The following is a 15,978-nucleotide window of genomic DNA, read 5'->3' as shown; positions in this document are numbered from 1 at the left end:
GGTGCGGAACAGCCTAAAACTCATCAACTTCAGTGAGAGCTGATGCTGCTCAGTGTTTCCCAAGAGGACACCATGCCTCACAGGACTAAGCCCCAGGGCTAGATTCTGATCACATGTACACCAGTATAAAATAGGAGGTAGTTCTGATTTCCATCACAATCTGAACCCCTGACTTATATTTCAAACACAGGCAAACCTATGGCACTGTATAAACAGCAACGCATTTATTGTAGCTATTCTATTATTCAAGTTGTGACAGGACGACAAGCACTGCAGAGAGTCTGAATGAACAGATCATGGCTCAAAAACAACAGTAAATATAAATAATTCTTTAATATAAAAACTGAAATGGTTCATTGCTTTATTTCATCATGCCGGGAAAAGATTCATTATTTTGGTCTCACAAAACTTATTTCCAATGTGTGCATATCACAATGCCATAGAAACGCTACAGTTTTCTTCCTTGTGCCCTCTGGAAGAATAAAATCTTAGTCTGAATGGGGCCCCGATCCTGCAACTGACGACCTATGGACTCCCAAGGAACCGCACTGGAGGCAGAAGGGCAGCACGCAGGTGAGGCTGTCCACCCACCTACTATCAATTGCAGCATTGGGGCCTAAAACACATTGACAATGTACAGAGCTTAAACTTGCTTTCTAAGTCTGCCACTCAAGTACATGTCCAGAATTCAAGGTCACTGTCACGATCATGATAGACGTTTTGACAGACTAAGCATAAGATCTATTAGTAATATTGGATTTACAAAGTCTACGCAAGTAATTTTAGAAGAATTATGTCTGAATGCAGGTCATATAGGAAAAGGTTCTTTGTGTGAGTAGGAATAACCTGCCAGCCAATCCCAACTTTACCTGGAGATAGAAACAGAAATAAAAACAATCACACTTCTGCTTAGTAAAATACAAAACATACACACTACAGTGTGCCAAATTTTGTAATAATGGATCACTAATAGGCTGTGAAAGCAAGAGACAAAATATTCAGGGTAAGTATTTTAAAGCGATTTCTATTATATACTTGTGCCGTATATTCAGCATCATTTTATTAATTACCCACTTCTGAAGGACCAGATGTCCAGCTTGTATTCTGTAGAAGTCTAGATTTTGACACCTCCCTTCCCCCCAATTTAATTGTATCTGACCCTGTCTATATTTAAATAACTACTGAGGTCAAAGCCTCAGTTTTTGGCTTCAGCTGGAATGTTGCCTGTCCAACATTAGAGCACAGATGATTACTAACTGTTATTATTAACCCTCATTATCTGTTTGGCTAGCTGTCACCAAGCTTGCAATTCATTCTGAGGCGATAATGTAGCAAATATTAGTCTCACTAGGACACAGTAAAAAGAGTCCCCCATTCCTGGAATCAGCTCTATGGGGGCAGACTGTTGCTTCTATTCAGACCCCACAGGATTCAGCTGGTGTATTGGAACCTTAACTTCAAACAATGCCCACCATCAAAGACTGCTGTCTTCAGTGCTGTAACAAGATTAAATAACTGGGAAGAAGGCCAAACCTATCATGGCATATACTCAGCACGACTCTCACCAAGTTCAGTTTGGAAGAGATGATAGGTGTCTGGATTACGAACCGTGAAGGCAATGTAGATCTCAGGTGGGTTTCCAATGGTTTTGGAAGTGGAAAGTTGCTGCAGGACACCGATAAGGGATAAAGTTATCTGGGGATCATACACCACATCTACATAAAAAGGAGAGGGTTTCATATTTATAAACAAAAAGCAGATTAAAAATACAAAGTAAAAGGATTAAATGGAGGCTCTGTTGAGTAATTTAAGATAAGAATTTGACCTGTGTTATGGGAACATGGCCCTTTAAACAGGGAACCAGGACCAGCCCCTATGACTAGGGACCAGCTCCTCAGGGGAGCCCACATAGACCAGAGGGGATGTACCTGTGACTGATTAGTGATTTATTACACCCAGCTGGGCTGGAGACTGAGGGCAGGCCTAAACTTAAAACGTTGAATCGGTGCAGCTGCACCGCTGTAGCTCTTCAGCTTCTCCCATTAACTATGTTAACTATGCTTCTCCGGTCAGTGTAGTTAATCCACCTTCCTGAAAAGCAGTAGCTATGTCGCTGGTAGAAGCTTTCCTGTTGACATAGTGTTGTCTACAGGGGGGGAGTAGGTTGGTATAACTACATTGCTCAGGAGTGTGGATTTTCCACACCCTAGAGCGACGCAGTTATACTGACCAAGGTCTGTAGTGTAGACCTGGCCTGAGAAGATAATATAAAACGAGAAGGATTGGGCTGGGTTCTCCTTGGCACTAGAGACAGACCTGCCTGGAGCAAGGGTTCTGGCAAGGCTGAGCTTTTAGGAGTTCATGTTTGATGGCAAAGATTATTAAAGGTTTATTTTGATAAGAAGATGCCAGGAAGCAAAGGCCCTAGGCCTATCAAAGAACTAGCGTCCTCTCTTCAGGGAGAAGAAGAGTACAAGTCTGCAGAAACGCTGAGACAAACGGGTGGAAAAAAAAAATCATATGAAGCTGTTTCATGTTATTCCTCATGGACTTTCTGTTGACATATGGGTGGGGTGAGGTGATAACCCTCTGAACTGATAAAAGAGCCCTGACTGGAATGGCATTTGGGTTGAAAGAACTGCTAATGTGGTGGCTGGTGGGGCCTGCAAGGGTGCGTACCTGAGGCGAGAGGGAGTGCTGGTAAGGATGGACTGTCACAACCTGTTTTAAAGATTGCTTTAATGCTGGTGGGTGAAGAGGTTCACTCCAGATTCCAACTATCAAAGGTTTCAGAGTAGCAAAGGATTTTTAAGAAGTGTTTTTTAAACAGACCTCTCCACTTTACTGAATTGTCCTTCAGTGAAGCTGGTGCACAAATAAGTAAAAAGAAAATTAGGTGCTGATCCTGCAAACGGATCTTTATGTATAACCCTTACTACCATGCAGAGTGCTGGTGAAGGTGGAAAAAAGGTCTGCATATGTGGATTCCTTTACAGATCTGGCCTTGTCAGGTTGCAAGTGAATTGAAAGAAGCTCACATTGCAACAGCTCATTGTAAAGGTCTAGAGTTAAATTACAGTAGGTTGACTCTGGAATAATTTCCAAGGGTGGAAACCTTGATGAAACAATGTAAAAACTGCCCCTTGAAGTATCACAAGTGTCAGTGTCACAAAATAACATTCTGATTCTTCAATTCTCTCTTGGGCTTTCCGTTATGAACCCTGATGTTCAAGAGTTGGTCATTTCAGTGTAATCCCTGTGATGTACAACTAGGGCACACAAAAGCCAAGACCTATGTATGGGCTAATGGTCAAACAGATCAGTCACTCTTGATTTAACCTAATAAAAATATGAACTGCGCTATCTAGAAATACTGGGGATAACATTTTATGCTAAACGTTGAATTTCCTTGTTTTTATGAGCTCAAGTTAGGCTGTTTTCAGAGCCCTGTGTAATGGATTAGATATCTATGATCATTCATTTTATGGAATAATCATCTTTTTATAACTAATCGTCTACATGGGATACATTGCATTTGTCCTCACACACCTCTGAGCACCTCACCTGAACTCTTGAGCAGCGTGATTAGTTCACACTCCCAAAAATGGGCTAAAATTCTGCCTTCAGCTACATCTGTGCAGTTCTGGAGCTCGTGGGGAAGAACAGTTGGTGTGTGGCAAGGTGAGGTGTGAGTCTACACTGCAGAGTGTGCTGCCCTCTATCCATGTGGACTCCGCTACCACACACGAAACGTTCTGTAGTTCACTGTGTTTGACTTTGAAACTGGGGTACATCAAAGCTCACTTGGGAACTTTTAGTGTGTGGTAGCAGGGACACAGACAGTAGGTGTACAATGTAAATTTACCCCCCGCTTGCCACACACTTGGTCTAGACAAGCCTCTAGTATAGTCAGACTTAGTAGTAGTACATTTACTAATAAACTTAACATTATCAGATGAGCAAGTGCTGTAAAAGTAAAATTTCTTTAATATGCACTATCCTGGCTGAGAATGCCAGGCAGCAGTGCTCTGGAAATGTGGACTTTACCTCCAATTTTAAAACGGAAGAAGTGACAAAAGAGAAATGAATTGCTTTTCAAGGATGAGTAAACAACTGTTGAATATTGAGATGAAGACAGGATGGTAAAATGAGGCAGAATTACATTCCTCACATTTCAGACTTTGTAGTTGGCTGACCAGTTATCTTAACTGAATAAAGTTCAATAGTTGTTATGTTTGCATTTCTATTATTATTTCAGCATTTGTGTTAGGAGATCACTTAGAGAGATGTGATCAGAAATGTACTGTACCTGCTGCAATGACAACATCAACTTGAAGCTCTGAAAGTTGTTCCTTTGTAACAGAATCCCAATCAAGTTCTGCAACTGTTATTTTTGGTCCTTGTAAATCCATCACTTCTGTCCTCTGGTTTTGGGATTGCATTTTGGTGTGATTCCCAGTTTCAGACTCCAGAACAAAGCCATTTAAATGGATATTTTCTCTCAGTTGCTCAAGAACACAGTGATGGTAGTCACTAAATACATATGCCTTGGGATTACAGGTTTTACAGATTGCAATTCCTGTGAGGCCAATCCCACTTCCTAATTCCAAGATGGTCCTGAAGGTTAATGGATTAAAATAAGTACACAATGGATCTAAACAAGATTCAGTTATGGAATCTAAACCAATAGAAGTGTATGCAACTAAGAGCAAAACTAGCTGTAAATGATTTCAGTGATTCTTGAATAAACTATCCAAATTCCAGTCTTTGCTTCAAATAAGTACCAGGAATGAAAAATAATTAGGATTCAATTATAACAATAGCAATTAGAGAGTGAAAATATGAATAAAATTAACATCTCCTGGGGACCAATATAGGACTGTTCCCTGTGCTATATTATGCATATATCCAGATGAGGGTGACCAGACAGCAAATGTGAAAACCTGGACGGAGGTGGCGGGTAATAGGAGCCTATATACCAAAAATACCCTCAAATCAGGACTGTCCCTATAAAATTGGGACATCTGGTCACCCTAATCCAGACTAAAATGTTATTTTTTTAAATGTACATATTATCCTCCTAGTTATACCTCCTTCGACTGCCCTAAACAACTGTTGTCTTCCTTACAAAAAGAGTTTGGGGTTGAAGGATAAAGAAATGTCAGGATGAAGCCTAGTAACACTACAGGCTGAATATAATCTGATGTTTGGCAGTGGGGTGTTGGCTCCTGTTTCACTTACCAATAGAGAGAGAAAATTCTTCCATCAGACAGTCCTTAAAACATCTTAGGGCTTGTCTACATTACTGGCTGGATCGACAGGCAGCGATCAATCCAGCTGGGGTCCATTTATCGCGTCTAGACTGGACACGATAAATTGACTGCCAAGGCAAGAGGCGCAGGCGGAGTCGACGGGAGTGTCAGCCATCGACTTACCACAGTGAAGACACCGTGGTAAGTAGATCTAAGTATGTTGACTTCAGCTACGTTGTTCAGGTAACTGAAGTTGCATAACTTAGATCGATCCCCCCCCCAGTGTAGACCAGGCCTAAGATTAAAGTTAACTGTGACAGAGCAGTGACGGAAAGGGCAGCAGTTAGCCCAGAGGTGGGCAAACTATGGCCTGCAAGTAGTCCTGCCGCTCTGAGCAGCATGGTAAGGGGATGGGGAGCGCGGGGGTTGGATAAGGGGCAGAGGGTCCAGGGGGGCAGTCAGGGGACAGGGGGTGGTTGGATGGGGAGGAGGTTCTGGGGGGGGCAGTCAGGGGGTGGGGGTGGATGGGGTCAGGGCAGTCAGGGAGCAGGGGGGAGGAGTTGGATAGGGGGTGGGGTCCCGGGAGGGGGCAGTCAGGGGAGAAGGAGCAAGGGGGTTGGATGGGTTGGAGGTCCTGCGGGGGACAGTCAGGGGGTGAGAAGTGGGCAGGGGCAGATAGGGGGCCAAGGCCAGGCTGTTTGGGGAGGCACAGCCTTCTCTATCCGGCCCTCCATACAGTTTCACAACTCTGATGTGGCAATGGTTCATTCCAACAACAGAGGTGAACTCCTAAAACAACAGATGAGTGTGATCTAGTGACTGAACCAGGACTCCTGGGTTCTATCCCTGCACTGCCAAGAACAAGTCAGTTAACCTCTTTGTGCCTCAGCTTAACAATCAGCAAAACTGGGAAAATATGTATTCACCCCCTCCCAAGGGTGATGTGAGATTTAAAGCATTGTCTGTCAAGTGCTCTGAGATCCTCAGATGAGTTGACAGAAGTATTTTATGATTTCCTTATTACTTGATGATTTAAAAGTGGTTTGGGCAAGATAAATTAATACTCCTCCCTCTCCCTTGAGGGTTATGGATACCTAAGTTGGAGTTTTTGTCTAAGATTTTAAAAATATGCATTGTTACAGTTCTTAGTTATATTAGGGGCATATACAGTATAATGTCAAACTACAGTCATGTAACTCATTTATAATATGAATGAAAACATTTAAGTTAACTCTGGTCCCCAGTTTTCTAGCTGTGATTTCATGTAACTAGAGCTCCATTACCTGTTACTGAAAATGGCAGAATTCTCTGTTGCCCATTCAACAAGATAAAGAGCAGCATCCCATGTGACCAGTCCTGTGGTTCCCTGTGAGATTATTGCCACCGTCTCAGAAAGTGTAACGGAGTCCCCTGTGGGCTAGACGACACACACACGGAAAGAATGATGCATCAGCACAGGCACTACTTTTCACAATTTTAAATCAACATTAGCATCTGGGAGAAGGTAAGAAGTATTTTACACTTGGGGTTTCTGGGTTTTATTTTTAAACCAATTATGGCTCAGTTTAAATGATAAAAATGGACATATAACAATGCAGATGATATTAGCTTTTACCAGTAAGTAGCTTTTATAACAGTTGGTAGATTCTTCTTTATTTAAAATCTCTGCTAGTACATCATACAATTCATCCAGGGGTTCAGTTGCTATGGACTCATGCTGTGGGAAAGAGAAGAGAGATCAGTGAAGAATCTCCAGACATTATTAACGGAACACAGGCAATAAACATATAGTCAAATATCATTTATTCCTTTTTTAACTACAACTTTAATGCTAATTTTTTTTACAATACATGATCAGCCGAGCCTGGGTCAATATTGCGAAAAACAGATTTTAAAGTTACTTTTAATAATAGGTCTAATGGAAAAAGAGCGCCAAGCAATATGTAATCCCAGCACTACCTTTTTAATGAGTTCAGATATGAAGCATCTTCTGTACTTCACAGAAGGGGGATATTTCATGCATAAGGGGTGACGAATAGTCTGAAATGATAAAACAACACCAACAGACCAACCAGCTACCAGGTGAGGATTTTGTTAGAGGCACTGAAGGAACAGAGGAGGAAAAGATAGCTACCAATTTGCTTGGTTCACTTTGTACCTTGGGAATGCTGGGTGATTTCAATTTGCAGCTAAGCTATTTGATACTCAGCTGGAAAATCAAATTCTGTGTACATTCCTGCAGTGAATTCTGGTACCGCCGGCCGGTCACAGATGTGAGGAAGTCACACATCCTCAACTTTGCCCCTCAAAAATAAACAGTAAAACTGAAAGGAAAATGAGTCTGAGTGGCTCTTTCCTCTCATTTTTCTTCCATGCCCCATCCCCCTAAATAGTCAATAAACAGGACAGTTCCATCCACACTTGGAGCTGGGAGCCATTCCCAGCTTGCGTACACATATTCACTCTAGCTCCATGCTGAACTCAGAAAAAAGACTCTCCCCACACGTCTACCCTTTGCTTTGAATCACGGCAATGTTCACTGAGAAAGTGTTAGTCACATTGGTCCTCCAGCAAATGAAAAGTTGGCCCCAACAACAATGTTATGGTGAATTAGGTCCCTTAATTTACTCTTAATAGTTACAGTTCCCTTTATATAAGGCTGAATTCTGCACTTGGCTAGGCGTGATGGACCCTGATTCCAAAGTGATGCTCTCCCTACATGTGGGCATTTCAGTCAGGGGTTCCACATGTGGAAGGTGACCAATACATGGGACTTGAGGCCCATTGTGCTCCAGAGTTGGGAACACACTTTTGTACAGAAGAAGGTGTTCACTGTGACAATATGACAAGAATTTGATACTAAAGACTGTGGAGAAGTACTTGATATTCTATAATCCTTTATGAAGCAAGTAGGGAATGAACTGCAATCACATGTGATAGACAGGAAATGGGAATAGCTTTGTTTTCCCAGTATTTGTACCACTTGTGAGGGTGTAGTGCCCTATTTCCAAATACACAAAGACACATTATCAGTCAATAGACAATATATGTCACAAACAGACGTTAGAAAAATTGAAGTTTGAGCTTTTTCATGGTTTTTTGTATTGAAAACTTTCCACCACCTCTAAAAGCCCAATACTTGATATTTAAAAAAATAAGACAGAGTTGTAACTATGTTTTAATGCAACTGATCAGAGGACACAAGGCCACTGAAAGGAATTACTGCCTTTTTGTATATTCCAATTTAAATTACAAGGAGACTAGCAATCTCACAGATTTGGGAGAAAGATGACCAGCCTTTCACTTCCAGGATGCCAGTTCAGACCCAGCCAGAGCTAGAAGACATTACAAGTGTTTATCACTCATGGGTAAGGCCCTACCAAATTCACAACCATGTAAAACACATCATGGACCATGAAATCTGGTCTCTCCCCGTGAAATCTGGTCTTTTGTGTGCTTTTACCCTATACGATACAGATTTCATGGAGGAGACCAGTGTTTCTCAAATTGGGGGTCCTTACCCAAAAGGGAATTGCAGAGGGTGGGGGTCCCAAGGTTAGTTTAGGGGGGTTGTGGTATTGCTACTCTTACTTCTGTGATGCTTTCAGAGCAGAGCGGCCAGAGAACAGCGGCTGTTGGCCAGGTGCCCAGCTCTGAAGGCAGCGCCCTGCCAGCAGCAGCGCAGAAGTAAGGATCCAATACCATACCATGCCATCTTTACTAGGGATGTAAAATGTTACCCAATTAACTGATAAGCATCAGACTTACCAATAATGTATTCAATAAACAGTAAGAGGGCCGAGGCTGGGGCAACAGTTGGGGGCGAGTGCGGGGCTGGAGCCCTGGGACCCCAGGGAGGCTGACTCGCGGCTGCAGGGCCAGCAGCTGGGACCTGGGTAAAATGTGGGGGTAGTGCAGCAGCAGCTCATCCCTTAGTTCCTGCACCTATGTTGTGAACTTGTTAACGATTAAATGTTTAGCTGATACAATTTTAATAGTTTAAACGGTTATTTTTTTAAATGCTATTTACATCCCTAATCCTTTCTTCTGCGCTGCTCCTGGTGGAGGCTCTGCTTTCAGAGCCTGGCTCCCAGCCAGCAGCCGCCACTCTCCAGCTGCCCAGCTCTGCAGGCAGTGCCACCACCAGCAGCAGCACAGAAATAAGGGTAGCAGTACCGCAATCCCCCCACAATAACCTTGCGACCCACCCACAACTCCGTTCTGGGTCAAGACCCTTACAATTACAACACCGTGAAATTTCAGATTTAAGTAGCTGAAATCATGAAATTTACAATTTTTAAAATCCTATGATTGTGAAATTGACCAAAATGGACCCAGAATTTAGTAGGGCCCTACTCATGGGAAAGGAGAAAATGGTCTCAGCCCAAGACCTACTGAACAGAATTCATATCACAACCCACCCCACTCCCCTGAATTGGTACTAACTGGCATTCTTATTGTAGCCTCAGATGCAGCAAAGGACTGAATGGGAATGGAGAGTGAATTAGCGTTCTCACCCTTAGAGATGGCCCCGCATGTCAAGGTAAAAGCACAGCGGTGGAGTATTCTGGGATGTTTATACTGCTGCCTCCCTCACTGTATTGCCTCCATGAATCAATCAGGAAACTCAGTTCCTGACACTCTGCATGAACATTACAGTGTCTGACCATTTCTAAAATTTCAAAGTAAATAAAAACATGCCTTTCTTGTGTTCCAGCTCCCTTGCCTATGAAGGATAGTTACGTAACATGAATAAAAGGAAACCTGCTATTCTATTGGGCATACATGGAGATTAATATTAGATCTGACTTCCTTAACTGTTTTTTAAATAGAGTTTAAAAGAGTACGATGCAATGGTTTTCATTACACTAGGTGGCATCATATCTTTAGAATAGTTCTAGTCTGCTCTGTGATATGTATTGAAATCTGATTATATTAAAATAACATGTTTTACCTTCTGTAAAATATCCAGCAGTAGCAAGGCATCTGATGAACTCTTTAATTTTTTTTCAAGTTCCTACACAAAAGGAGGGGAAAAAATGTTGAGAAATATTCCAGGATGCTATGCCATTACCACGTTTGAACAGCACAAACTGGTGAAAACTCCTTCAACAGAGTATATTAAATGCTTCGTGATTAAAAAAAAAAATCACACCCAGATGGTAGGAAATAAAGAAGTACAGAGCCTTCTGTAAACCATAATATGAACATAATCTATAATGTATGTAGCTGCTACTGCAATACAAATACATAATTATTATTATTAATTGAATGAGGAAGGTACTACAAGACAAAGGTGAAGACCAAATGACTAATCAGTCAGCCCTCACTCACTAATGTACAAAGCCCCCACCCCAATGAGGTGAGAAATACGAAATCTTCCCTTCTCCAAGAGGAGAGCTGAATATCTCCCCAGACATTGGAAATCTTGGCATCGGAGTACGAACAAAATCTGCCTGTTGCTAGACATTAAATCCCCCACATAGATTTATTGCATTCATTGTCTTTAACAGAAATCTTGTAACCAAGAGAGCTGTTTTCATATAACCTCAGTGGTCAGTTATATTTCTTCAGCCTTTTTTCATTGATCCATTTCTAGCCAAAGCCGCTCACCTTACTCAGATGACTAGTTCCACTGACGTCCATGGGACTATTTGTGTAAATAAGGCAAGTGGGGATTTGGCCCTTCATTAGTGGCTGAAATGCTGAGAAAATGGTTCACAGAGGAATGTATTCATGGTGAATTCAACAGTAGTAAAACTCACTAGATAGTGAAGTAAACAGATGTCCTGAATTGTTTCAAAACACTGCTGTCTGTAAACTGCAAATCCTCCTACAGGGAAAATGTTCTGAGAAAAAACCTTACATTATTGCAAAAGGGTCAATGTATATTGAGGCTGATGTCTGAAAAGTGATACTACAGCACATTGCAATTGAAACACAGAGGTTTCAAGAGGAATGATTAGTGACACCCACTGTCTGCTAAACTCAGGCATTCTTTATTTTAGACTAATAAACTCATAACAGGAGCTGCCAACGCACCATTCTGAACATACTGCAAATATTCTGTTGTGAACTGATTTTCTGAAATTAGCTTTGCTCTAATACCAGATGCTATGAACCAAATGAATTAGACCATGAAGCACAGCCATTTTAGGAAAGAAAAAAAATCCTCCAAATGAGCGTTATCTGTACTAAGGAATTAGCTTGTAAATTGAGGGATTTTGTTGCAGAATCACTGCAGCCAACAATCTTTAGTTTTAATATTTCTTGCATACTTTCTGACAGATCAGACTAGTCAACGGTGATGGGGCCCATATCTTCTGAATTCTGTTGTGTACTAGAGAAACTTTAAATATCTGTAAATATGGGGATATTCTAGATTGTGTACCTGATAGTTAATGTTGAGACCTGAGTCAAATTTCAGATGCTTATTTACTGTCAGATATCTGGAATTATTACTATTCCCAGTAAGTGACTCTGCAAAGTTAATTGTCAGCATATTTCAGATCAAATTGTGTCCACACCATTCAAAGGTGAATGCTACATTTATATATCATTTTCCCTAGAAATTGCCTACTATTTACTTTCTGAGTGTTTTGTTGATCTGGTGAATAATCATGGAAAATGAATAAATTGTTCACTAAAATAGTGTATTAGTGCCTACAACAAACATGACTATTCTGAATCTATCTGGCTGTTGTGCTTTAGCCACTGATATCGGGAACTATTAAATAAAAAAAACTAGGGTCAACAATTTGGCTTAGATTTCATGAAAACTATAATGGGTGAGCCATGAATGACACCTGATAACAGGTCTCTGAATATTACTGAATCATCTTAAAGTTGGAAACATTTGGTTGTTTGTAATATTGACTCAATCAGTGCTGAAAAGGAGTAGTTTGCACATGTTTCTGTCAGCATTCAAACAGGTTGAAAATATACATGTGGAGAATTCCAAAATAGCTATACTAAAAGGACCAACCATTGAAATTAGGCTAAATTCACAAACATTCAGGCCATAAGTTTAAACATGTAACCCTAAGTGATTTATTAAAACTGAGCCAATCAAAAACAGAAGTTTATTTTGCCAGTACTCTCTCATATACAAAAGAGGTTTAGAGAATGAAGAATGTTGTGTAACGCAATTTAGTAGCTGTCTGTCTAAGTAGGTACTTCTGGTGTAGATGGTTCTTTATCACAGTAGTAATAAAACCTTGAGAGCTCAGGGTTACCAGATTCAGGCTGATCGTTGGAGCCCATGGCAGATGGGACCCCAGTAACAAGTGAGCGTTGAGAGAATGCAGAATTGGTCAGGACTATGCTCGGCTGATGCGGCAACTTATGGTGTTGGACGCCATCAAGGGACATCTATATAGAACACATCACCGGACATCGGCAATACCAGGAGAGATGAGCTGGAGTGCCAATGAGAAGTGAAATCAGGAAATAACTGAAATACTTCCTTGATGGATTGTATTTTCTAATGGACAACTTACCCTAAATTCTCAACTACTGAGGGACAGCCTTCACTCATTGATATACTTTGCTTTCCACAATCAACTCTCTGTACAACTTTTCATGAGGGATGTACCCAAATACTTGGATGCTAATATCTAAACTGTATTGTTAAATTTATTCATCTATATCTGGGTTATTGCTGATTATGCACTATATGTATCTTATGACTTTTAAAACAAACTTTGTATTTGTGGATAATCTAAGCACTATACCCAGATGTACAGACACTCTTTTCTTAACCTGTGTACTATATAATTTTTTAACATTAAATTTAATAAAAATTTTAAATCTGAGTGTTTATAGGCCCACGGAGAACTCCACAGGATCAAAGAGGGGACACTCTCTCTCTCTCTCTAAGGGTATGTCTACATCTACAATTTTGCAGCGCTGGTTGTTACAGCTGTATTAGTACAGCTGTATAGGGCCAGCGCTGCAGAGTGGCCACACTTACAGCAACCAGCGCTGTAAGTGGTGTTAGATGTGGCCACACTGCAGCGCTGTTGGGCGGCTTCAAGGGGGGTTCGGGGAACGTGAGAGCAAACCGCGGGGAAGCAGGTCTCCTTCCCCGGTTTGCTCCAGGTTTCCCCGAACCCCCCTGCAAGCAGATCTCCTTCCCCGCGGTGTGCTCTCGCGTTCCCCGAGCCCCCGAGCAAGCAGGTCTCCTTCCCCGCAGTTTGCTCTCGCGTTCCCCGAACCCCCGAGCAAGCAGGTCTCCTTCCCCGCGGTGTGCTCTCGCGTTCCCCGAACCCCCGTGCAAGCAGGTCTCCTTCCCCGCGGTTTGCAGGGGGGTTCGGGGAACGCGAGAGCAAACCGCGGGGAAGGAGACCTGCTTGCATGGGGGTTCGGGGAACGCGAGAGCACACCGCGGGGAAGGAGACCTGCTTGCACGGGGGTTCGGGGAACGCGAGAGCACACCGCGGGGAAGGAGACCTGCTTGCACGGGGGTTCGGGGAACGCGAGAGCAAACCGCGGGGAAGGAGACCTGCTTGCACGGGGGTTCGGGGAACGCGAGAGCAAACCGCGGGGAAGGAGACCTGCTTGCACGGAGGTTCGGGGAACGCGAGAGCAAACCGCGGGAAAGGAGACCTGCTTCCCCGCGGTTTGCTCTCGCGTTCCCCGAACCCCCCTGCAAACCACGGGGAAGGAGACCCGCTTGGGGGGGGATTCGGAGAACACCGGAGCAAACCGCGGGGAAGGAGACCTGCTTGATTACCAGAGAGGCTTCCTCAGGTATGCTGGGATACCTGCTTATTTCACGGAGGTCAAGAAAAACGCTGGTAAGTGTCTACACTTGATTACCAGCGCTGGATCACCAGCGCTGGATCCTCTACACCCGACACAAAACGGGAGTACGGCCAGCGCTGCAAACAGGGAGTTGCAGCGCTGGAGATGCCCTGCAGATGTGTACACCTCCTAAGTTGCAGCGCTGTAACCCCCTCACCAGCGCTGCAACTTTGTGATGTAGACAAGCCCTGAGTTTAAAAAAGTAAAATAGGGCTATTGCATTGGCTAGTGTGTGCATACTACTGTCCTCTATGGAATGAAATCAGAGCTGCTTCACTATAACTACAAAAGAATCCTATTCCACAATCCCAGGCCTTCCTGTGGTAGAGATTCCTCAGCTGCTATGAAAGCAAAGCTGAACAGAGGAAGAATAGGCAGACTGTCCAAGCAAGCTGCAAAAACATAGTGACCATATATCCTGGTTTCACTGGTACAGCTCTAGTTTTTCCTATGACATCCAGGTGTGCCAGGCACTTCTTTCAAGTTCTTTCCATTTTTCATTTAATCAGTCTTTTTTTTCTAAATACCCATATAACATTTGCTCAAGATATACTTCTATAGCGAGCAGCGTTTGGTCTGCTTTTCCCCGGTACAAACAGTCCAATGAAATGAGTTTTCAGTGTGATCAACAGTGTTTGGAGCGAAGAGAAAAGCTGTTGATGACAGTTGTGCAGTGTCTCATGATTAACTCATTCAGAACAATAAATTACTAGAAAAATATGTAGTTATGCTTATAACACCTCTAAGGGGTAGGGCAGTGCTATCACCACTGAGACTCTCAATTACTTGACTAAGGTCACACACGCAGTCTGTGGCAGCGCAGAAAATTGAACCCAGGTCTCCCAAATTCTTGAGTAGTGTCCTAATCCCTGGACCATCCCTCCTCTCTGCTAGGACAACAGCGGGGACCAGTGACACTAGCACACCTTGAAAAAAATAAAAAAGTTTGACTATTTCCCAACTCTAAAAAACATCCCCACAGAGCACAGGAACTAGGAGCGGTGACTTGCAGTAATAATAGCAACTGAATGCATCTACAGAGCTTTTGTTCAATGGTTTTCAGCAGCCCCATTATAAAAGCCATTTCAGTGCCTCTGCTCACAGAACTGTTTCTGATTTTGAAAGCAGGATCACTTTTCAAAGATGACAGGTCTCAAAATCACAGCCCATCTGAAGTAGGAGAAAGTAGCTTATTTTGCTGATTGAAATGAGAATTTTTATATGGCTTAACTTTCTTTCCCCCACAGTAGCAACTAACCAGGTGGGAGCAGCAGGTCAGTCGGGGGCAGCCCATTTCCAGCTGCCCCGGGCAGGCAGGGACCAGTGGCAGGGCAGGCCAGAGGTGGCTTGGCAGGGCTGGGAGCTAAGGTGTTTGCCCAGCCTGCAGGCAGGGCCCTGGCTATCCGTGATCGCCGCAGCATTACAGTCTTCACCTGCGAGCTCAGTAAGCGGAGTCAGAGGCTGTTGCTGGGGGCACCAGGGCCAGGACTGGGCAGCCCCAGACAGGGCGCTGGAACAAGGGGGGGTGGGGCGCTGAGAGCTACTGAACCAACACCTAACCCCTGTGCGGGAGGGACACCACTTCAAGCCAGGGGGTGCAGCAGCACCCATGGGCCCCGCCTCACCCGGCGGCTCCTGGCTGCCGCCCCCTCCCGTGGACCGGCCCCAGGCAGCCTTTCGGTGCCAGCCCCGCCCCGCGGCCCCTGCGGCCCGTCTCCGCGGCGAGCGGCCTCCCCCGTCCACCCCCGGGAGAGCCCGGCTCCTACTCACCGCCCAGGGGAAGGCGCGGAGCCGCCTGCCGGCCAGGAAGCCTCGCTGGAAGCGGAGCCCCAGGTGCCGGGCTTCCTCCGCCGCGGGATCCATCGCTCCCGAGCCGAGCCCGGCCCAGCCGGGGCCCACGGTCCGCTCAGGCAGGCCGCGT

At 43.8% G+C, this 15,978-nt stretch overlaps 1 protein-coding gene across 3 annotated transcripts; it reads right to left on the bottom strand.

Annotated features, from left to right (window-relative positions):
- Nucleotides 1-201: 201 nt before the first annotated feature.
- Nucleotides 202-15,978, bottom strand: EEF2KMT (eukaryotic elongation factor 2 lysine methyltransferase). Of its 3 annotated transcripts, none has more exons than XM_050966471.1 (8): nt 15,828-15,978; nt 10,207-10,269; nt 7,212-7,292; nt 6,868-6,969; nt 6,536-6,669; nt 4,310-4,617; nt 1,566-1,715; nt 202-869 (listed from the first exon to the last, which is right to left on the bottom strand). In XM_050966471.1, the coding sequence occupies exons 1-8, from the start codon at nt 15,918-15,920 to the stop codon at nt 769-771; spliced, it is 1,032 nt and encodes a 343-aa protein (XP_050822428.1). In that variant the 5' UTR covers nt 15,921-15,978; the 3' UTR covers nt 202-768. The 3 variants fall into 3 exon arrangements, with proteins under 3 accessions (XP_050822428.1, XP_050822429.1, XP_050822430.1); XM_050966472.1 differs by having other exon boundaries at nt 1,609-1,715; XM_050966473.1 differs by lacking the exon at nt 15,828-15,978 and adding an exon at nt 15,160-15,244.

Source organism: Gopherus flavomarginatus, chromosome 9, assembly GCF_025201925.1.
Source record: "Gopherus flavomarginatus isolate rGopFla2 chromosome 9, rGopFla2.mat.asm, whole genome shotgun sequence".
Classification (NCBI taxonomy): Eukaryota; Metazoa; Chordata; order Testudines; family Testudinidae; genus Gopherus; species Gopherus flavomarginatus.
This window is presented reverse-complemented; position numbering and strand designations above follow the sequence as displayed.